The sequence below is a fragment of the Lepidochelys olivacea genome (assembly GCF_965140295.1).
Source record: "Lepidochelys olivacea isolate rLepOli2 genome assembly, chromosome: 6".
NCBI lineage: Eukaryota > Metazoa > Chordata > Testudines > Cheloniidae > Lepidochelys > Lepidochelys olivacea.
Window position 1 is genome coordinate 127,336,283 of NC_140416.1, and position 24,169 is coordinate 127,360,451.

Below are 24,169 nucleotides of genomic sequence, written 5' to 3' on the forward strand. Positions count from 1 at the left end.
ATTTGCCCATGAAACAGAACCTTGCTTCATGGTAACATTCATCCTCTCATGATACCCAGTGTAAACCAGAACTTTACAGATAACACTAGTCTTTGTTGTATGTTTAGTTGTCCATAAATGATTTTGTTTTTGCATCCAACAAAGGGAGAGAGTTTTTGAGTGAAACATCATCATGTCACACGTTTACAGAAATAAATCCATTTATTTTTTATAACATTCCTTTTTCTTTTTAAAATGAGTACAGTACCTGTAGCCAGAGAACTCTGAAAAAAGCTATTGAAGACGTGGCACTATGTTGTTGAGAATTACACACCTGGGCTGAGAGATAACACCTTTATAAATATTTGACAGATAAAGATTAAATTTAGTGTTTTTAAACAAAACTACGGAAGTTACATTCACCACCTGGAAATTTTTTTTTAAGACAAATGTGTATTTCAAAATCTGTAAAAAGTTCCTAAATTTTTTTTTGTCATCATGCTTCATTATAACCTGTTAAAATTTTACATCTGTGCAGCTGATTATGCCCAACTGTCGAACAAATGTTACATCAATGTAACAGGAGCAATAGTAAGCTAATACTGCACAATCATAAGTGGACTGATTTAAGAAATACATATTTTTCACAAATGTCACAGAAACCCCTGTTCTTGGTACCATATACATCACTCAAGGATTTTTTTCCACTTACGTAAGTAAGGCTAAGTGAGAAAACATGTCAGAACATGATTACATAATAAAAAGTATATTATTCATTACAAATTTCATATTTATTATTACATACAGGGTACTGTGCTGTAATTTCTAAAGAAGAGTGCAAATGAGCAGGACTGACTTCTCTTTAAAGACCTTAGATACTTCCATGTGGCCTGCAAGCAACACTGGTGAGGACAGTTCATGAGTGTTATACTGATTTGGTGTACATGTGCTGGCTCAGGACAGTGGGGTGCTCTACAGGTTGTCAATAAAGGCAGCCATTCTAGTTTTCTACATGAAAGTGCAGGCACTGTGAAAAGCAACTTTAGAACTGTTTCACTTGTCTTCATGTAAACAGGTATCAGTCTGTCATATAGTGTATGTATTGACTGAGCTACACACACACACCCCGTTTATTTTAGGTAGCTATATCAAGAAATTCTTCTAAATTCTTTTTGATGTGTGGTGGCTGAGATGCAGCCTGGATTAACAGGCTTTGACCCATTTGTGCAAAAAGTGCTTTTGATAATTTAGCTGTAGCTGTCCGAATATTTCCTCCAGCTCCCGGTAGCGAGCCACTGTTTGTCATGTTTCCTAAGAGATGCCATAGGACAACTAAAACTTTCTGCTCTATAGCATGAGGCTTCCGTGGGTATAGCTCCATAACAAGATCTGAAAGAATTAAGAGAACACAATACAACTGTAATTACCATGTTGTAGTATATTATTTGTATTTTCTTTGCAAATACCATGACCTCTGTGAATCCAATTTAAATAGTATCGCTTGACAATCATCTCCCCCTCAGAGGCTTTTTAAAAGTTATATCCATCTAGCACAAGTTAATAATTGTAACCATTCATTAAAAAATGATGTCAGATAAACCTAGAAAAGGAGGATACATTTTGAGGTTGGGTTGTTATAACTTCCTTTTCTCATCATTATGTATCAGTATTGCAGTGTGCATGTTAAGATAACTGACAGAGCGCTGGACAACGGCAGCTGTACCAGCATGCTGATCAGTGGGTCACCAATTAAATCACTCCCAAGTAAACCTCAGCAGTAAAGCTGGGTCTAATTGATAGATTGGGATGGTCCCAGGAGAGCCCCAACAGCTAATCAGCCCATTACTAAAGAGGTAGAAAAGGCATAGGAAGGAAGCGCTCAAAGAGAAAGAAAGACTGCCAGGTTTTTCAGGGTCAGAGCCCAGAGATCTCTCTGAGCAGGAAGATATCTTCTCTCCACCTGTCTTGGCTCACTAAGCTGAGCTAAGGAGTGTATGCTTTTATCAATACAGATCTGCAGAAGTTGGTAAGGGTGCTGGGGAGAACATTATCAATAAATCGCACCAGACGTTTTACAAGAGGAAGGTCTCTGAGTAGTTTGTGGCTAGAAGACAGAGGAGTGAGGTGATGCTGTCACTCTAACCCACTTGTTCTGTTCTAGCCCTGGGAGGCCTGGCAGGGGTGCTCCAAAAAAGCGAGGCTCAAAAGCGGCGAATTATTGCCTTGATTGAAGGTAAGGGACTCCAAGCGTTGCTGTCACGGAGGCAGAGAGCCCAGTGCACCAGAGCAATGCCTGGGACGGAGTCCCACGAAGGGGTGGATAGCAGACATCAATATACACTTAACATTATTAGCTCATGTATAATTACTAAGGGGTTGTGCTCCTCTACTGGCAAGGGGCCACACAAGACAGTCAAGACCGGCTGAGGACTGGTTTTGAGCAGTTCCTCATGTCCGACACTGACCAATAGTAACTGTCTGCACGAGAAAGCGTTCTTCCCTAGCTAGGCCGTCACAGAGTCTTCCACAGTCCCTTACACCACTCTTCTGAGAAACCTGACAGAGTTCCACACATTCTGCAACACTTGGGCATAACAGATAGAACTAAAAACACTGTGGCAGTACAGAAGCCCTCTAATATAAATACCCATAAATAAAATAATTTCCCTACTTAAGATTTAACAACTTCAAAGCATAAATATTACAGGCATATTTTCATCTCGTCACCAGAATGGATAGCTATATAGTGCCATTAATTTTACTAGATCACCACCACCACCCTCATGGGGAAAAAAAACCCCACAACCTGATACACAAATGTGCTGGAAATTCAGCTTCATATGTAAAATGTATAAGACCGACCATACTGGGTCAGACCAAAGGTCCATCTAGCCCAGTATTCTGTCTTCTGACAGTGGCCAATGCCAGATACTTCAGCGGGAATGAACAGAACAGATAACTATCAAGTGATCCATCCCATGTCATCCAATCCCAGCTTCTCACAGTCAGAGACTTGGAACACCCAGAGCATGGGGTTGCGTCTGTGACCATCTAAGCTAATAGCAGGGATCTCAAAGTTCTGATAACAAAAATTACTATATGACCCCAGGAGGGTGGGCTGAAGCCTGAGCTCCACCACCCCTAGCAAGGGGGCCAAAGTCCAAGCCCAGCCTCCTGGACAGCGGGGCCAAAGACACTTTAGCAAAGCTTTTGACACCGTCTCCCACAGTATTCTTGCCAGCAAGTTAAAGAAGTATGGGCTGGATGAATGGACTATAAGGTGGATAGAAAGCTGGCTAGATTGCCGGGCTCAACAGGTAGTGATCAATGGCTCCATGTCTAGTTGGCAGCTGGTATCAAGTGGAGTGCCCCAAAGGTCGGTCCTCGGGCCGGTTTTGTTCAATATCTTTATAAATGACCTGGAGGATGGTGTGGATTGCACCCTCAGCAAGTTTGCAGATGACACTAAACTCGGAGGAGAGGTAGATGTGCTGGAGGGTAGGGATAGGATACAGAGGGCCCTAGACAATTAGAGGATTGGGCCAAAAGAAATCTGATGAGGTTCAACAAGGACAAGTGCAGAGTTCTGCACTTAGGACGGAAGAATCCCATGCACTGCTACAGACTAGGGACCAAATGGCTCGGCAGCAATTCGGCAGAAAAGGACCTAGGGGTTACAGTGGACAAGAAGCTGGATATGAGTCAACAGTGTGCCCTTGTTGCCAAGAAGGCCAATGGCATTTTGGGATGTATAAGTAGGAACACTGCCAGCAGATCGAGGGATGTGATCGTTCCCCTCTATTCGACATTGGTGAGGCCTCATCTGGAGTACTGTGTCCAGTTTTGGGCCCCACACTACAAGAAGGATGTAGACAAATTGGAGCGAGTCCAGCGGAGGGCAACAAAAATGATTAGGGGACTGGAACACATGACTTCTGAGGAGAGGCTGAGGGAACTGGGATTATTTAGTCTGCGGAAGAGAAGAATGAGGGAGGATTTGATAGCTGCTTTCAACTACTTGAAAGGGGGTTCCAAAGAGGATGGCTCTAGACTGTTCTCAGTAGTAGCAGATGACAGAACGAGGAATAATGGTCTCAAGTTGCAGTGGAGGAGGTTTAGGTTGGATATTAGGAAAAACTTTTTCACTAGGAGGGTGGTGAAACACTGGAATGCGATACCTAGGGAGATGGTAGAATCTCCTTCCTTAGAAGTCTTTAAGGTCAGGCTTGACAAAGCCCTGGCTGGGATAATTCAGTTGGGGATTGGTCCTGCTTTGAGCAGGGGGTTGGACTAGATGACCTCCTGAGGTCCCTTCCAACCCTGATATTCTATGATTCTGTGAAAAGTCTGAGCCCCATCATTCAGGGCAGAAGTCCTTGGACTTCAGCTTTAATCCCAAGCAGTGAGGCTCAGGCTTTGGTTTCCAGCCAGGGTGGTGGGGCTCAGACCTTGGCTTCAGCCTCAAGCCCTAGCAAGCCTGAGGCCAGCCCTGGTGACCCCATTGAAATGGGGTCCTGACCCACAGTTTGAGAACCGCTGGATTAGTCTAATGATCTCCCACCTCCTTTAGAGTAGTGATAACAAAAGATAATTCAGCCAGATATTCATGATTATACTTATGCAACACCCATCTCCCCCCTCTCATTTCGTATTAAAGAATATAATCTCAAACTGTAGTGCAAGCTTTAGGTGTTTTGTTATAGGTGATAGGAAATGTACAACCAATGAATTTGAAACTATACTCCTAAACTATTAAACGTGATGTGGGACCACAATGAAGCTATAAGAGACATTATCTGCCCAATTGGTATATGAACACTGAGGGGGCAACTTTTAAATCTGATTTTCAGCCACGTTGAAAATCTGGTCATTATGGAGAGCATAATTAATGAATCTTAGTTAGGTAACACTTGGCTTGGGTGTTGCTGTTATCGCTGCTATTGTCATTTATCTTCCTAACAATATTTTAACAATGTTAGTGAGAAGATCTAGAAATGTGAATCCAGCCATACACAAGACAACTGTTTCCAGGGTGAGGTACACTTACAAGTCTATTCTGTCTAAATCATCATGTCCAGGGCATCTATCTAATACATTATTTTAAAAAAAATAATATGCTACTAGATTAAGATCCAGTAACAGAGTGTGCTGACCCCTTTCAGAGGAAATGCAGCCCACTATGCCTGTTACTGGGCCTGGGTCTCCTGTAGCATGAGGCAGTGTGATCTCTTTCGTCTTCAAGGACCGTGCAATAACAGGCTGAGAGCAAGGCCTGCTGTGAAAACTAGTAAGATATAAAAGCCAAACCACTGTGTCAATGGGAGAAAGACTTGGAAGAGAGAACAGTCTCTCTGCAGGCAAATCTGAAGAAGAACAGCCATGGCTGCAGTTTTCTCCTGACAGGGGCCTCGGGAATAAGTCTACAAAGGTCTATGGTCAGAAGCTGGTAAGGCTAGCCATGAGGGGTGGAAGGACTCTTCCCATACCCTAGTGAAAGGACTGTGGAGACCCTCTGCAGCTCAGGGGTAGAAGACTGTTGCAAACCTGATACAAGAGAGGAAGGAGAGTTACTCACCCTGAGCATTAACTGTAGTTCTTCCCAGCCAATGGGAGTGCAGAGCCAGTGCTTGGGGCATGGGTAGTGCACAGAGTCCCGTGGCCTCCCTGCCTGGGAGCCAGACCTGCTGCTGGCTGCTTCCAGGGCACAGCGTGGTGTCAGAACAGGTAGGGACTAGCCTGTCTTAACCGGGCAGCACCACTGACGGGACTTTTAACAGCCCGTCGGTGGTTCTGACCAGAGCCGCCGCAACCCAGTGCCTTACATTCTGCAGTTTCTCGTTGGAGTCTGTTTTTGAAGTTTTTTTGTTGAAGAATTGCCACTTTTAAGTCTGTTATTGAGTGTCCAGGGAGCTTGAAGTGTTCTGCCGTTTAGGTTATTATATGGCCCCCTTTGCAGGAGTATCTGACCAACTAATGTGTCTGCTCCTTTGGCTTAAAAATACTATTTCTTCTGACAGAGAACATGCAGCAAGAGAATCACTGCATGAGCCATGCGCATGATTTCTGTGGCTGCAGGGCATTTGTGCCAAATGCGATACTCTTGTTGTTGTGACAAACAACCACTTGCATCAAGAAGTGAGTTTGGCAAATGAAAATGGAATACAAGTAAAAGTGAATTTGCAAAGCAATATGTAACTTTACCAGCAAGCTTTTCAGTCATGTCTTGTTTTGCTTTTCCATTCAAAAACTGGGCCTTTGTGCAGAATGGTTGGAGAAGCAAGTAATTATCTAAATTCAAAGAATAAAAAATGTTAAAAACCATCAGAATAATCACATTTATACAACAGTAAAGTATGTAGGCAAGTTAAAACGACTTTATAAAATCAAATCTTCAGTTCAGAATTTATTAAAATAAAACTGCTGAACCAAAGTGACTTAAGGTAGAAAGTTTCTTTTTTCACTGAAGATCAAAGAATTATTTTAACTTGTGAATTTTTATGAATAGCTACAAGAGAACTGATTTCTTGTAAGGACTAACTACTACATTACTGCAGAGTTAGAAATGTACATGGCAGCTAAGGCCACGAACATCTACATTACTGCCCATTGGCCTAGTCCTCAAAGTTGCTTAACACTTTTAAATGCTATAAAAGCCATTACAGTTAGGGTCACTCAGCCATCTCAGCAGGTGTTCCTCAATTTGCAGGACTGGGCCCTTCCTGACTTATATAAATTGACTTACAGCAACACTGTTGCATCATTTTATGTGCTGTGTAGGATTGATCAGGGCAAACAGCCTAAGAGATGTGAATGTGCAAAGTGAAAAAGGTAATGGATAGCCTCTGTTTTTTCACACTTCCTAACAGTCACCAAAGTCAATCTATGCTCAGCATATCAATATACTCAGGCCTTGGCTACACTTACAGGTGTACAGCACTGAGAGTTAAACCCACCTTCATACCGCTGAGTAGGGAAAGCGCTGCAGTCTGTCCACACTGACAGCTGCCAGCGCACTGTGGTGTTCACATTTGCAGCTGCCTTGGGAGCGGTGCATTATGGGCAGCTATCCCAGCATTCAAGTGGCTGCAACGTGCTTTTCAAATGGGGGGGTGGAGTGTGACAGGGAGCATGGGGGGAGAGAGAGTGTGGGTTTTTGGGGTGCTGAGAATGCGTCCGCTTGCTGTCCTATAAGTACAGGCCCCGCTCCCTCCCCCGCCTCTCTCTCTCACTCACTGAAAGCAAACAGCATAGATAGATGAGATAAGCAGCTTTCAGAAACAGACCCCCCACCTTCAAGCAAACATTAGCTGTCAGCACTCCAAAGGGAGCCCCCCTGCCTGCCTCTCACTCATTCAAAGCAAACAGCAGCTGTGTGGTTTTTTTGATAAGCAGCCCCCCTCCGAAACTGAGCTTTGAAACGGCACTTCCGTGTCCAGAGTTCACAATTAAATTAAAAGGATTATGGGGAGTTTCCGGAGGTCAGTGTGTAATAACGATATTCCCCGTTTACACTGGAACTGGAGCGTCTCAGCCAATGCGCAACAGTTGTTAATCCTCTCGGAGGTGGAGTACCAGCAGCGCTGTAGCCGCGGAGACACAGCAATGTACGTGCCTTGCCAGTGTGGATGGGGGGTGAGGTACAGCGCTCTGGGTGGCTTTACTGCACTGTAACTCGCAAGTGTAGCCAAGGCCTCAAACCTCCTACCCACCACACATATACAATGGCTTGGTAGGAACAGTTTTATAAAGACTGGCTACTTCAACAGTTAATTACCTAAATGTTGACAAAGAGCTTGAATAACATTTGTGGCAGCAGCATAGATCCCTGGATTCTTGGAGTTCAGGTTGTTGTCTACCATGGCTGGAATCAACATGTTGATAACAGGTGATAAGTTATCTTTCAGCAAAGGAATCATCTTGTACATTGTCTCTAGAGCTACCTGATTTACTTTGCTGTTGGAGTCATGTAAGCGAGACTTGAAAGCGTCAAAGATCTGAAAAAAGCATACAAATATCACAGGAGTTAGAGAAGTTTCATGTTTTCTCACACATTACATGAGTAACTTGAGTGGTACATTTTACCCAAACAAAACTTTGATGTGCAGTCATCTGGGATTGTATCCTTTTTACCAAGGTAAAATGGAGTTTGATATTTTTATACTGTATAGAGTTCAATTTTATCTCAGTTCATATGTATTCTAGTCGTTCCCAGACAACACAATAAGGTTAAACTAGCCTTCTGTAACTTTTGATCTGATAGCCGTATTTTCTGTGCTACTGTTGTTTTTAAACAAGGCTACCCATTGAAATAGACTGAATCCCTAGATTTTGCGTGAGAAGAATAGAGCATCCCCCTCCCATAGCATTTCAGAGACATGTCTGTGCAGTGTTAACACCATGGGGCCTTGGTCTATGATTTCAACCCCTACGTGCTACCACAACACAAATGATAAAGAATAAGTACGCCAAAGGAGTTTTTGCCTTCCTGAAGCAAAGACAAAACAGAAACAATAACTATTTCTATTTATAGACTTTTAAGGCCAGAAGAGATTATGATGATCTAGTCCAGTGGTTCTCAACAAGGGATATGTGTACCCCTCGGAGTACGCCAAGGGCTTCCTCATCTAGATATTTGCTTAATTTTACAACAGGCTACATAAAAAGCACTAGCAAAGTCAATACAAACTAAAATTTCATACAGACACTTACTTGTTTATACTGCTTTATATACCGTACACTGAAATGTAAGTACAATATTTATATTCCAATTGATTTATTTTATAATTATATGGTAAAAATGAGAAAGCGCTCAATTTTTCAGTAATGTGTGTTGTGACGCATTTGTATGGTTATGGCTGATTTTGTAAGCAAGTAGTTTTTAAGTGAAACTTGTGGGTACACAAGACAAATCAGACTCCTGAAAGGTGTACAGTAGTCTGGAAAGGTTGAGAGCCACTGTTCTAGTCTGACCTCCTGTATAACACAGGCCATACACAGAACATCACTTAGTAATTTCTGACTCAAACCCACAATTTTTGTTTGAGCTAAAGCGTCTCTGTGACACTGACAGAACAGCCAACTTGTGGGTGACCCATAACAACTTAACAAGAGGCACCGAAATGTAATCAAGACAGTCTACTTGTATGTGGATTTCAAAGAGATGTGCTAGACCAGAATTGTTAACCCATTTATTTGCAGTAATAGAAATCAAGGGTAGATGCTAAATGTATGTGTCTGTGTTTACCTGTATCTTGTTAGAAGCTTAACAATGATCTAATTAGCTGTAGATGCTAAATCCTGTTCCTGTCTTATAATTAGGGTTGTCAAGCGATTACAAAAATTAATTGTGATTAATCGCACTTTTAAACAATAGAATACCATTTATTTAAATATTTTTGGATGTTTTCTACATTTTCAAATATATTAATTTCAATTACAACACAGAACACAAAGTGTACAGTGCTCACTTTATATTTACTTTTTATTACAAATATTTGTGCTATAAAAAACAAAATAAATAGTATTTTTCAAAAAAAACAGGAGTACTTGTGGCACCTTAGAGGCTAATAAATTATTTTTCAATTCACCCCATACAAGTACTGTAATACAATCTCTTGATGAGAGTTGAATGTACAAATGTAGAATTATGTGCAAAAAAAACTACATTCAAAAATAAAACAATGTAAAACTTTAGAGCCTACTAGTTCACTCAGTCATACTTCTTGTTCAGTCAGTCACTCAGACAAACAAGTTTGTTTACATTTTCAGGAGATAATGCTGCCTGCTTCTTGTTTACAATGTCACCTGAAAGAGACAGGCATTACAAGATATTTACGTGCCAGATGCGTTAAAGATTCATATGTCCCTTCATGCTTCAGCCCCATTCTAGAGGACGTGTCCATGCTAATGAGGGGTTCTGCTCGATAACTATCCAAAGCAGTGCAGACCGATGCATGTTCACTTTCATCATCTGAGTCAGATGCCACCAGCAGAAGGCTGATTTTCTTTTTTGGTGGTTCGGGTTCTGCAGTTTCCGCATCAAAGTGCTGCTCTTTTAAGACTTGTGAAAGTATGCTCCACACCTCATCCCTCTCAGATTTTGGAAGGCACTTCAGATTCTTAACCTTGGGTAGAGTGTTGTAGCTATCTTTAGAAATCTCACATTGGTACCTTGTTTGCGTTTTGTGAAATCTGCAGTGAAAGTGTTCTTAAAATGAGCACCATGTGCTGGGCCATCATCCAAGACTGCTATAACATGAAATATAGGCAGAAAGTGGGTAAAACAGAGCAGGAGACATACTATTCTCTCCCAAGGAGTTCAGTCACAAATTTAATGAACACATTTTTTTAACAAGCATCATCAGCATGGAAGCATGTCCTCTGGAATGGTGGCCGAAGCATGAAGGGGCATACGAATATTTAGCATATCTGGCACGTAAATATCTTGCAATGCTGGCTACAAAAGTGTCATGCGAATGCCTGTTCTCACTTTCAGGTGACACTGTAAATAAGAAGCTGGCAGCACTATCTCCCATAAATGTAAACAAACGTATTTGTCTTAGTGATTGGCTGAACAAGAAGTAGGACTGACTGGACTTGTAGGCTCTAAAGTTTTACATTGTTTTGGTTTTGAGTGCAGTTACGTAAGAAAAAAAAAATCTACATTTGTAAGTTGTACTTTCAAGATAAAGAGATTGCATTATGGTATTGTATGAGGTGAACTGAAAAATACTATTTCTTTTGTTTATCTTTTTGCAGTGCAAATACTTGTAATGAAAATATAAAGTGAGCACTGTACACTTTGTAGTCTATGTTGGAATTGAAATCAACATATTTGAAAATGTAGAAAAACATCCAAAATATTTAATAAATTTCAATTGGTATTCTATTGTTTAACAGTGCGATTAAAACTGCGATTAATTACGATTAATTTTTTGAGTTAATCGCGCGAGTTAACTGAGATTAATCGACAGCCCTACTTATAATGCTTCATTACTGTATTCTATTGACTCCAAGATCAGAAGGGGACATTAGCATTTAGATGGAACTTGTGGTATAGTAATATTATTGTCCTAATCTCTCCTTGAAACCTGTAATTCCACATAGTAAACCACTTGTGATCTGTCTTCGCAAAAAGAAAAGGAGGACTTGTGGCACCTTAGAGACTAACCAATTTATTTGAGCATGAGCTTTCGTGAGCTACAGCTCACTTCATCGGATGCATGTGCTGGAAATGGCCTACCTTAATTATGCACATTGTAGGGAGAATGGTCACTTTGGATGAGCTATTACCAGCAGGATAGTGAGTTTGTGTGTGTGGTTTTTGGGAGGGGGATGAGGGGGTGAGGGAACCTGGATTTGTGCAGGAAATGGCCCAACTTTATCATCATGCACATTGTGTAAAGAGTTGTCACTTTGGATGGGCTATCACCAGCAGGAGAGTGAATTTGTGTGGGGGGGTGGAGGGTGAGAAAACCTGGATTTGTGCTGGAAATGGCCCACCTGATGATCACTTTAGATAAGCTATTACCAGCAGGACAGTGGGGTGGGAGGAGGTATTTTTTCATATTCTCTGTGTATAAATAAAGTCTGCTGCAGTTTCCACGGCATGCATCCGATGAAGTGAGCTGTAGCTCACGAAAGCTCATGCTCAAATAAATTGGTTAGTCTCTAAGGTGCCACAAGTACTCCTTTTCTTTTTGCGAATACAGACTAACAGGGCTGTTACTCTGAAACAGGAAATACAAGATTAGCATCATAGTAACAATCTGCACCGCCTATTCTTCCTTGGGAAAGGTCCTGCTATGATAAAGGTCATGCTTGTCAGCTTGGTAAGGAGTTATAAAGAAAACTCATGTTTAACTGGTTTTCTACCTTGACCCCCTAAGTCCTTTTCAGAGTCACTGCATTCCAAGATACAGTCCCCATTCTTTGTTCCTAGATGCTTTACATTCTTACAACTAGCTGTATTAAAATCCATATTGTACAAATGCATATTGTACAAATGAACTGTGGGAATGAAGAAAAATATATGTGCTTTGTAGTTTAAGTAACAAAGGGTTAAATTAGTTTTAAAAAAACAAACGTGGTTATGTAGGTCATGTAAAGTGCAGTTGTGGGAAAGCCTTGAAAGTATGCCGCTTAATTGAAAAATAGGACCTGAGAGTTAACTGATAAGATAGAAGGAAGAAGAGGCCCAAATTATCAGGAATAGTTAATAATAAGGAAAGATTGTGTGAGTTGAACCAGCAATGACCCCAAACCACCAAAACCTGGGTTTTAGCTAGTCAGCCATTAGCAGTGACCTCACTTATTTGTTAATGGCTATAAAAGGATAAGCTCTTGAAGGGTTCACTGCTAATACTTGACCAAATTGGAGCTGGCCATGGCTTAGCTCTTTTGTAAGTATTTTGATCAAATGTTTGTTATAAATGTTTTGTTACAGTTTGAATGCAGTAGTTGCCTACTATTCAGGCTATTAGATGTGTTTAGAACAATTGTAAAAATATCATTCAGACTTTGGATTTAACAGAGGAATTTATGGTTAAGATAGTAATATAGGGTACCACCAGACACTAATATCTATAATGATAAATTCCAACGAGAACCCACCTTACCAAGCAATCCAGAATGATCTGTATAACTGACCTAACCCCATCATTATTTACCATTCTAACCATTTTTATGTCATTTGCAAATTTTACCAGCAATGATTCTGTATTTTCTTCTACATCATTGATCAGGATACTGAATAGCATTGGGCCAAGAACTGATCCATGCAGGACTCCATTAAAAGTAAAGGGATTCTGCTAGGGTTTTAACCTAATCTATTCTAGGCTGCTATTTTCCCCCTAAAAAATGGCATTCCTGAGAAAGTAGACTGGATGCAGCTACCGCATTGATACTAACAAATTAACTCTTGGAAAAAAACAGAAATAGACCTCTTCTCCTTTAAGTCCCCAAACAAGAGTGAGTGAGACTTTCCAGAACTATGCTGAACAGATAGTACAGAGGAAAGCTGAGGGAAGTCTGGCAGTTGCTGATGTGGAGGAATTTGGGGGAAAGGGGTGGTGGCTGACATCTCTACTGAGACAGATGAAGGTTGTGGAGTGGTGTCTTGTTTGGTGGTTATTCTAGTGATGAGGTGGGCGTCTTTGGGGGGGATGTAATAAATGGTGTGGCATATCAGATGCATTAACTTTTCATTTCCTTGCTTTTTGCATTTTGTATAAATTATGCTCTGTACAGAGCAACCTTAATTCACACACAACACAGGGTTTTTGGGGTACTAATTTTGATTGTATGTCTCTCTTTTACCTTTTATGTTTTCCTTACTTTTTAGAGTTAAGATCTTCAGGCAGGTATCATATCTTCCTTTATACAATGCCTAGCACAATTATGCCCTGATCCAAATTGAAATAAGCAAGTCACTGCAAAGATTGCTTAAACTGCTCAGGAGTTCTTTAGACCGATGCAGTCTATGGCTTCCTAAAATAAGATTTGGTAAAAGGCTCACACAGTGGTGGTAGAATTGTAATAAAAAGAAAACAAGAGAAAATCCAAACTGGGCAATAGATTTTTGTTTAACTCACACAAAGATTTAACATGGAATTAAGATAAGAATAAAACCATAATAATTGGAAAAAATACTCCAGGATTAATTCTGCAATCACGTCTTTGGCCTTCCCCAGTCTTTCCAATCCCTTCTTTTTCAACCTCTACCTAAGACACAGCTCTAAGCCTCTCTCTTTTCCCATCTGTTTCCAACTATTTTAGGACCTCGCCATCTCCTCATTAGCAAGGCCTGACCTACTCCCCACTTGCTCTGGGACTCTCCTGTTTGTCAGATTTTCATAATAAAAGACCAGACCAATGTTTTTAGTAGTGAGAATCTCTGAAGCAGTACATTCTTATTACCAAGGCTTTTCCTACACAGAATCAGGATGAAGCTTAATGGGCCTTTGAAAGAGGATGTTTTTATATACAGTTACCTTCACAATGTTCGCAACAACAAGGTCTTGATTGTTCTCCGTGTCTGATAACAGTTGTTTAATTCCATTAATTCTGTCCCGAAAGTCTTTTGCATTCAGTAAGCTTGTAATGACCTTAACATATTCTGCACTTTCTAGTGAATTACGAGCAACTGGTTTTCTTGTAATTTCACGTACTTCTGTAATCTCTCTGTTGGGGGGGAAAAAAGTATTACTGTTATCTGCTTAACATTCAGACCAGCTGGAACAATAGCCTGACGTTAACGGGTAGTCAACTTTCTCAGCTATACAAACATCAAAAACTAAATAGAAAAACTTCCTATCAAAGGCATTTGGGCATTTTAAAGTAGGTTATTTAAAATGAACCATTTCTTACCCTACCCGAACTGTGGCTCTTCGAGATGATGTCAGGGTGGATCCAACTGTAAATGCACATGCAAGCAAAATCAGCGTCTGTTGGGGCTGTGCATGCACCCTGTGCTTCCTCGTGCTCCTGTACGAGGGCATAAAGGTCAGAGCACCCAGGGACCTCTGCTCAGTTCCCCCACAACTCACAGCCTGTGTTTGCAGAGGAGTGGGAATGGAGAGCCAATCATGGGATCTGCACTTACGACACCTCTTCAAAGAACCAGAGTTATTGTAGGGTTAGGAACTGTTCATTCTTCGAGTATATGTCATTGCTGATCCCACTGTAGGCAACTGGCAAGCAGTGCCTCTTCTGGGTGGTGGAATGAGGAACATCAGCTGCAGCAGGCAAACGGGGATTGTAGCACTGTTCTTTCAAACTTGCCTGGCAGCTAAGTCCAATGTATAATGATTGAAAAAGTCAGTGGATTACTCCACATTGCCGCCATGCCGATCTCAGAAACTTAGCATATTTCTGAAGTAGACAGAGGATGTTGCTGGAGCTCTGGTGGAGTAAGCCTTGATCTTCACTGGGAAAGATGTCCTAGCTAATTGGTAACACAGTAAAATACATCATGTTACCCACTTAGATATTCTTTTGAACATCAAATGCAAGTGAGGTGCCTCAGGTAAAATCTTCATATGAATTCATTTGCCAGTAGAAACCAGAGCCAAAGCCAAGGTAGATTTTATGCTTATTTAAATATCACCACAGACAAAAGGATTGATAATGGAGCTCAATGACTCCTTGTTGGCAATGGCAGTGAAATACCCCTAATTTGTCATCCTGGAAGATTTCAATACTCATATTGGCAAGGCTGCAGATGCAAAAATCCCAAAACTCATCTCCTCACTAACTCACACTCAGACTGTCGCAGGTCATCTCTGGTTCAACAACCCTCACAGCCATTCATAACCTGGATATGATCTGCAGCCTAGATTTCAAGATGGAAGACATTATAACCCAGCCACAGTCTTGGACAGACCCTCACCTCGTTAAGGCAGTGATCAGAGACCCTCTAGCATCCATGTAACAAGAAAGACCAGTGATCTTAATTCAACCATGAAGACTTATGGAGTCCAAGAAATTCCAAAGCCTATTATAGAAGACCAGCACCCCACTCACAGAACAAGGAGTTGAAGGGCTCCCCACTCCAGCCTGTTGGCTCTTGCTGCTTGCAGATTTGCTGTAGCAGGCTCCTTTGATGGGGGTGGGGGGAGGAAGGGCTCGCTATCTGACCATCCATGACTACAAGGGTTGGGGAGTGGAAGGGGAAACGGTTCACCAGCCCTGCAAAACACTCCATAATAAATATGGGATGCTGATGCCAGGGCAAAGGGGGTGAGGGGCAGCGTGGGGGGTGGTTCCTGGGTGAACCTTAAGGGACTAGAGCAACAGAAGGAAGAGGGGGTTTGGGGCAACCAGCAGTTGGCAGCATACGGGCTGATCTATTGGGCAGATGGACTTGGGTGTTGACGGCAGCCGAAGGGCACTGGTGGGAGCAAAGGGTGGTGGAGCAGCAGGAGAAGGGGTGAAGAGGGAGTTTGAGGGGAGGCGATGGCGAGTAGGGAAGGTTTTATTGGGGAATGGGGCTCGAGGGGATGGGGAGAAGTGGTGGGGAGGGTTGGCAGGGTGATGTTTTACAGGTATTTATTTGAGGGTTGTGTGATGGTGTGGGTTTATTTCAGGAGATGGGGGTTGGTGTGGCAGGGAAGAGGGATGAGAGGGGGCTATGGCAGGAGGTTTTGTAGGGTTTGGATTTAACTGGGGGGATCAGAGAGGTTGGATGTTTATTTTGGGATGGAGCAGCAGAGGGTTGGATGAGTTTAAGCAGGAGCTGGGTGGAGAGTTGGAGGTTATGGGGGGGCTATAGGACAGTGGTTGAGGAGAGATGGTGGGATTTGAGGGAGGGATGGGTTGGTGGGCTATAGTAGTATACTATAGTAGTAGGGGATGGGCTGTGGGAGGGACAGGTTGGGGGGCTACAGCTGGGAGCACAAGGAGCTGTGGGGCAGTGCTGGTGTCCTCAGCTGGCTGTGTCTGGCTCCCTCCACTGCAGACCGCTCCCACTTTCTCCCCTCCCTGTCTATCTCATTCCTTCCATCCCTCCCTTGCTGGCACCAGCCCCAGCTCCATGCCAAAGCGCAGGGAGGGATGGACTTGCCACCACCACACCAGGGATGGAGCTGGCTCACACGACGCGGGCTGCACTTAGGATGGAAGCTACCCCCTCTAGCCCTACTACCCAGCGCCTACACCCCTTGGATCCCTCCCACACACTCTCTCCTCCAGGGCAACTAAGCAGTCGATGCTTCAGGGAGGAGCGCAAGCCTCAAAGGAAACCAATGGAAGAGGGGAGAGGAAATGCTAGAATGCTGGAGCGTTGCCCCATCCTGGATTCCAGGTGCCAGAGTGACACTCCAGACCACTCCAGCAGCGCTACACACCTGAAGATGAGGTATCATTACCATTCTGCACTGGCCTCGACCACTGACATGCTGGTCCCCAAACAGCCCCTTCTTCCCCATCACCCATACAGGGCTCCTTAGTTTTCTGACAGCCTGTACCAGATGAAGAGAGAAGGGTGGAAACTCAAGCATCAATGGCAGAAAAAAATTCATTCAGATAAGATGAAACGTAGCGAATACCTCAAAGCCTATCCTGAGGTTGTCTTACAAGCCAAGAGAACCTTCCTATCAGCCTCCACCAAAGCTGCCAAATCCTGCTCCAAGGAGCAATCAGTGGTGATAAATCACTTCATCAATCCTCAATGCCTGCATTAGAGCCAAGCACCCAGCTCTGTGAAGAGTTATCATCCTATTTCACTGAAAAGATCACGCACATTTGGGAAGCCTTCTCAAACAGCATGGATCTCTCCGCTTGTATCCAACAACCAACAGGCCATCTGTATTCCCAGAGTTCAGTACATTCACTCATCAAGAAGTCCTGGACACCCTAAAAGAGTTCCGACCCAAGACCTGTGAATCTGACTCATGCCCTTCCTGGCTTCTGAGTCACGAACAAGTGATGCCACTCCTGACCAATATAGCCAATGCCTCATTCAGAGAAGGAATCTTCCTCTTTCAACCATTGAATAGTCTGAACAACATCAAAAAGTATCCACCCTGGATACTTTAGTCGTAGCCAACTACTGCCCAGTGTGAAACCTCTCATTCCTAAGCAAGCAACCAAGCAAGCAAAAGGCTAACTATAAGCTCATCTAATGGAAGCCAACATTCTAAACGCAGCGTAATCTGGATTCAGGCCAGGACAGGGAATTGGAACTGCTTTAGTGGCATTGACAGGAGGAGATCATCCATCAATGGGTAAAGGACAGACATCCATTCTCATCCTCCTGGACACCTCTGCACCAATTAACATTTGTTGACCACAAAGGTACTGCTGTCTCTGAGTTAGGTAGCAGGAGTCTGAGGTAAAGTGCTAAATGGTCTGAACTCTTCCTGGAGGGATGCACCTAAAAGGTCATGACGGGAAACTGCACCTCCACCACTAGACCCTTGTCTTGTGGAGTTCTACAAGGTTCAACTCTTTCTCCAGTTCTTCTCAACATCTATATGCAACCACTAGGTCAGACAACATGAACTCAAATGCCAGCAATATACAGATGACACAGAGCTTTCTCTATCCTTCACCACATATGGACACAACTGTACTACAAAGACGACCCAGCGCTTGGGTGAGATCCAGAGCCCTAACTAGACATTTTAGTGCCCAGGGCAAGCAAGCATATTTGCGGCCCCACCGTTTTTCATCGTGTTTCCACCCCTGCATCTTTGCACTCTGGGTGGCTTCCCTGCTGGGGCCACCCTGGTTACAGCCCTGTAATTCTGCCACTTGCCTCCTTTGTGATCTTGGGCAGATCATATGTTTTGGTGCCTCAGTTTTCCCTTATACAAAAGAGAGATAAAGATACTTACAGAAGGATGGTGGGAGGTAGAATTCACTGTTGAAATGAAAGGGATTATAAGAGTTCGAACTATAGTTCATCTCTCCAGAACGTGTATATGGAAAAAAAGGGAAGCTTCCCCCGTAAACCAGAGATCACAAGTGTTGTAGTATCTATTTTATAAAGATTTCAAATATACTTCTCTGGAATTTAATCCTCCCCAACACTAAACTCCATGCCCATGTGTGGCTTCCAGAGAGAGAATCTTGCCTGCTAACATGTCCCTGTGAATGGGATCCACCACTGCACCTGGACCCCTCCTACTCGGTCAATAATCTGCCTGTCTTTCCCTAGCCCACAGGAGCTGTGCTAAACTGCTCTCTTCTGGGAGGCATTCCCGTACTCATGTCCAGCAGCCATAAACATCTCTTCCATCAGGCAAAATCAGATCAGTGTTTTGTTTCCAGCAAATAAAGTCCAAATTTTATGGTAAAAGCAATTTCCCTGTTTCCTGATTAATAACAACAAACAAAGGCCCACAGGCTGGGGAGGAGAACAGAGTTTAACTGACACTGAGTTTTGAAATGGGGTCTTAATGACCAGGTTCAAATTAGCCAGCATCACCTTTTCATCCTGGGGAATGGAAATGAAATATGATTCTCTACAGCAGGATATGGCTAGTCCAACTCCCACCACACTCACAGCCCTTTAAAAACATGTCTCAGATAAAGTAGGTATCTTGCTCTTTCACAGGCTCTGTTATTTTCCTCCTCCTGTTGTCTGAAGCACAGATTTTAACACACACACCCCCATACACACACATCTATCTAAGCCACCTGTGTTCCACCTGTAAATCAAGAGGACGATGTGATCTGGGGAAAGGACAACAAAAAAATGGCTTTGTACTGTTTTCTTTCTTCAAATACTAATAAATGCACAAGTGGGCACGATCCTGTGCTGGCAGGGAGGACTGGATGGTCTAACTAGCCTTTTTAATCTCCAGAGTCTGTGATTTACAAACACTGACTAATGAATCCACAAGTGTCCAGTGTCAGTAGATGTCTGGTGTTTGAGGGACATCATCCTAGTGCAGACTCATTTACTAAAAAGCTTGGGTACTGCAAGAGTAGGCAGTGTGGCTGCACAGATTGGCCTGGGAGTCAGCAGTGGTGAGCTCAGTTCCTGGTCTATCACTGACCCACCATATAATCTTGAGCAAATCCCTTAAAACATTGTGCCTCAGTTTCCTCATCAGTAATTACACTTACCCATGTTTGTGAAGGGCTCAGAGATCTTTCAGAGACAGGTGTGATCTCAGGGCTGAGTATATCTAGGTAGATAAAAAAAAGACAGGAGCGCTGCCCTGAGGAGCTTACAGAGTCAGTCTAAATCAGAAGCACAATAAAGATGCCAGTGGGGGATGGCCTAGGGAGGAGGAGGACGACAGCAAGAAGCTGACACAGAGAACAAACCATGCTTGTTGCACTTACTCCTTGCATATTACCTCTGTTGCACTAGATTCCTGTTAGCCTGGGTGTGCTTAGCAGGTGAATTCACAGCAGCCCAGCACCTCACCAAGGAAAGAGACTCTTAGCTGTCGTGTCCCCGGGCAGCACTTCCCTATGTCCGAGACAAACAACAGCCCTGTGCTGATCAAAATGTTACATACAAATCTGCCGATTCTGGTGATTTCACAACCAAGACATCAATCCTTGCTGCTTTTAACCTCACTCGAGGACATGCAGGTATCAGTCCATTGCAAAGGCCACAAGTAATGTTTTCTACCATCTCCACTTGGCTAGGAGACTCCATGCCATTCCTGGCAGAAAAAGACCTGGCCTCAGTTTTTCAGGCCTTTGTCACTTCTCACCTGGACGACAGCAATGTGATATCCCTATACACAAAACTTTTAATACTTGGGAAACTCCAATTAATACAAAATGCTGCGGTGCATCTCCTAGGCAACATGGATTACCGTGAGCTCATGACACCTCTCCTCTGCTCTCTACTACGGCTTCCCATAGAATTTTGAATCAAGTTCAAGGTGTTGGTCCTTATCTTCAAATCACTCCATGGCTTGGGCCCAGGAGATCTAGAAGACTGTCTAAAGCTCCATTGTAAAGACTGTGGTTGACAGCTTCACTCCTTTGGTACAATGGAACTCTTAACAATAAGACTAAAGCTCGTCTGCATGGGAGACAAAATCTTCTCCAGGGATGGTCCGAGACTAGGGAATGAACTTTGTCAAGAACTAAGGACCATCACAAACCTCACCACTTTCTGATCCAAGGTTCATTTCTCTGACCTGCCTTCTCTAATAATCACGTAGCAACAGGTATATTTATTTAATAAATACATTTTAATAGAAGAACAAAACCCCACCAAAACAAGACATTACACTGCACGTACTTCTCACTCTGGAGAGAGGATGAGAGGAAAAATACCACATGACAGATGCATAATCACTTTGCATATTGCTTTAATAGAGGACGCTCAAATACTATGGTGACGAGTTTGGTATAAAAACCTATACAGAACAGAATTTGTGATGAGATGACCTATCCCTTGGACGATCCAACTATAGCCAGGAATAAATGGGGACACTGCCCGAATGGTTTGGTTCTGTCAACATACTAAACAAAGCTCTGGAAATGTCCAGTAGGTGCAATTTCTCCCCCAGTGAAGAGTGGGGAAAAACAGGAGACTCGTGAGACCTTCTTTGTAGCCCCTTTCAGAATGCTCCTTACTTCATCTCACTCTGAAGACAGTCTTCCTTCATTTCAGTCAGAAGAGTGAGTGTGTTGAGCACTTAAGGCTGACCCTCCTTACTGACTTTCAATAGGGTCATGGTGGCGTGGAAAACTCAGGCCAAATTCTGAAACTGAGACATCGCCAAATTCTGTGACTGAGACGAAAGTATTAGCTGTGGTATTGAGGCTGTAAGTGCCGAGGCTACGAGTGCAAAAAGCATCATGTCAGAGTTGTTGGTGCCAGTTTTGACAGCGTCCTCTTTGTTGCCTTTCTTCTGCTGCCTGACCCCAGAGCATGGTGCCCGTTCGAGGGAGTGCTGGCCAATGCCAACTCTTTCATAGCCACTTGGGTGGTTGTTTCCTCTGGATCTAAAGTGACCAGTATGAATTGTTCAGCCAGATGTAACTTGAGCCAGGCATCCCTGGACTGCGGGTCCTGGAGGAAAACTATGAGCACCACCATGCACTTTGGGATACAGCACTCCCACAGGAAGAATAGGCAATGGCTGTGTCTGTCCGTGAGGAGAATGATGCCAACGGACGGTTTGAACCGTGATGGCTTAGAGTCTGTCATGTTAGCACAAAGCCTCACCCCCACCGTACGGGTGTGGGGAACTACTCTTTTCTTCCTGCAACATCCAAAGTAAAGAAAATAGGGGATAAGAGTGAAGATAAATTCTCTACACCAAAGTAATCAAGAAAAACAATGAGTCTGAAGCTCTATAGTATGAATTAGACACTTGCAGGGCTCTATCTTGCTGCCACAGGCAGTTCAAGGAAACAGAGATGTCTGCAGCCACTCCACCCTTTATGACCTTGCACTTGTGGCTCCAATGGACAATGCTATTCAAAGACTCCAACCTTGTGCACATCAGGTGCATGCGCACCTACAGGGGGATCCACACTGACACATACTCAAGGAAGAATTATATTTAACAAAGGAACAATAAAATATGTTACAAATTCATGCACAATTCCTTTTACTCAGTATACTTTTACTATTGCTTCTTGGACCTCTACCTTTCTTCTCTTTTTTTCAAAATAGTTTCTAATGGTATGTCTACAAAGCAAGTGAAGGTGTGATGGGTCTGTACTCAGGTTCTAGCCTACACTGAAGACCATACAGTCACATCTTTAAAACTATTGTTACCCACACAGCTAGACTAAAGCTAGCATAAGTATGCCTACCTGTGCTACAATCACACCTTCATCTGCTGTGTAGACGTATCCTAAAAGAGACGATTAAAACAGGAAGGAAAACTATTATACTTTCCACATGAGTATCCAAAATATCAAACATCACATTTCAATCCAATGTGGAGTCCATGCTCTGTGTATTATATAAAATCTATTTATATTTCAAATGGTTATTCTTCTACATGGCCATGTTTACAATTAGGAAACATAGATTAAAGGCAAAACAGCTGTTGAATATTTGATACACAGATAGCAGATGTTTTGGATACAGCAAAGTTATCTATCTAGAGTATGTAATGCAATTTTCCATATATAATTTAGTACACTGTATGTGTGTATTAGCTCAGGATCTATACTGCTTTACTAGGTGCTCAAGAGTATTGAGTAACTGGTTTTCTGCAGCTCATATGCTCTCAGAAGTCCAGAAATTGTTTGCTTCTACTTGCAATTTGTTTTATGCAATTATGTTTTATGTAGTTTTAAAATTTAACCACACCTTCAATATAAGCTTGTTTGTGACACATTTCCTAACAACTATCAGTATTTTGAATAAGTATCTGTCTTCTCAATGCTTGGGGTAGTAGCTCCCAGAATGCAACATTCCCATTTGAATCTAAATAGTTTATACCAATGACAAATCTGGATTGTCAAAAAAACAAGGGTCAGTATTATGATGATTAATATAACAGTTGTGTAAACTTGAGACATACTCCTCTATTTTTATCATGTGACAATACTGCCATTTAGTGATTTTTATCAGACAAGTTATCCACTGACCAGCTCTATTACTTATGGTCTAGTAGGGTATAATCAGAATGCTGTTGAAAAGAGTTCAAAGAGTCCATTGTAGAATTTATATGCAACTTATTTTAATTATTTTGTATTAGTCTCCCAGCCAATAATTTAACTTTTCCAGTGGAGTTTAATCATTATCAGATTAACGATTAAACACTATAAAACATATGTACGGATATTCTTACTGATATGGTCCAGCACTGAGTAAGAACTTCAGTTACTCCAATGTCATGCACAGAAAAAGTAAAACCTTTAAACTACATTTACAGTAATAGTGAAGCACTGTACATGAACAAAAGGCACTACAAATGCTCCTTCATAAAATACATGTGTGTTCACAGGCAATCGGTAAGTTAATTAACACCTAACTGCACAAAACAGTAAGCTAGTTATTAGTAAGGAGTGACAGCCTAATTAAAAGTATTTACTTGAGATATATCAAGTTCCACCAACTTTTTTTTTTTTAAGTTCCATTTAAATCTGACAAATATTGCTATGAACATTGTACAATCTCTCCCCAGCGGTACTGCAAAGAATATTCCCTGGAGATGAATTACTAACAGAGTCTGCAATTTAGCAAGACAATTCTACCTTTCAGTGATATTGAGCACATCTCTCGAAGTGGATGATGACCTGGAATGTCCAATGCTGCCAGTATGAGAACGTCTTCCTTTGGCTGACGGTGTGTCTAGAGGCATCTCTCCTAGGCCCTGCAAATATATGACCATAAATAAGAGGTTATCCAGTACTGTGCTGTGGCGTTGGAAGCTCTTTAATAGCAGCCTAATGGTTGATCAAACTGCAGTAGCAAATAGTTCACTTGTTGCAACCGAAGCAATTACAGATTAGATTCACTTTGTGTCTTTTCATAGGCGCAATCTGTTCGCAATGCAATTGTATTCCAAAGCAATACAATAAAATGACCATTTATCCCTAGTATTAATATTATTCACCTTAGCTAAGATGCAAGACTGTAAACTCACTATTTGTTTATATTAAATTTACATAAGTAGGAAAGATACTTAAAAACACTGCTATTTCACCTCTTCATTTCCTTTAAGTTATCCCCTCCTCCTCCAGTCTTCCTGATTTATATGCCAAAGCTACATCCATTGGTGACAGCCAAAACTACCCAAAGCTAAAC

The 24,169-nt window shown here is 42.3% G+C and overlaps 1 protein-coding gene across 4 annotated transcripts in view; it reads right to left on the bottom strand.

Moving 5' to 3' along the window:
- Positions 1-205: 205 nt before the first annotated feature.
- Positions 206-24,169, bottom strand: part of TOGARAM1 (TOG array regulator of axonemal microtubules 1) — an 84,276-nt gene continuing 60,312 nt past the window's right edge. Inside the window, exons 18-22 of one of the 4 annotated variants that reach the window (XM_084632647.1) lie at positions 23,617-23,735; positions 13,971-14,160; positions 7,754-7,973; positions 6,181-6,267; positions 206-1,368 (exon numbers count right to left, since the gene is read on the bottom strand). In XM_084632647.1, coding sequence (XP_084488773.1) covers positions 1,115-1,368; positions 6,181-6,267; positions 7,754-7,973; positions 13,971-14,160; positions 23,617-23,735 — 870 coding nt within the window. In that variant the 3' untranslated portion in view covers positions 206-1,114. Of the gene's footprint in view, positions 1,369-6,180; positions 6,268-7,753; positions 7,974-13,970; positions 14,161-20,745; positions 21,663-22,221; positions 22,263-23,616; positions 23,736-24,169 lie in introns of those variants that run through there. The other 3 variants (XM_084632649.1, XM_084632650.1, XM_084632648.1) reach the window with 3 other exon arrangements.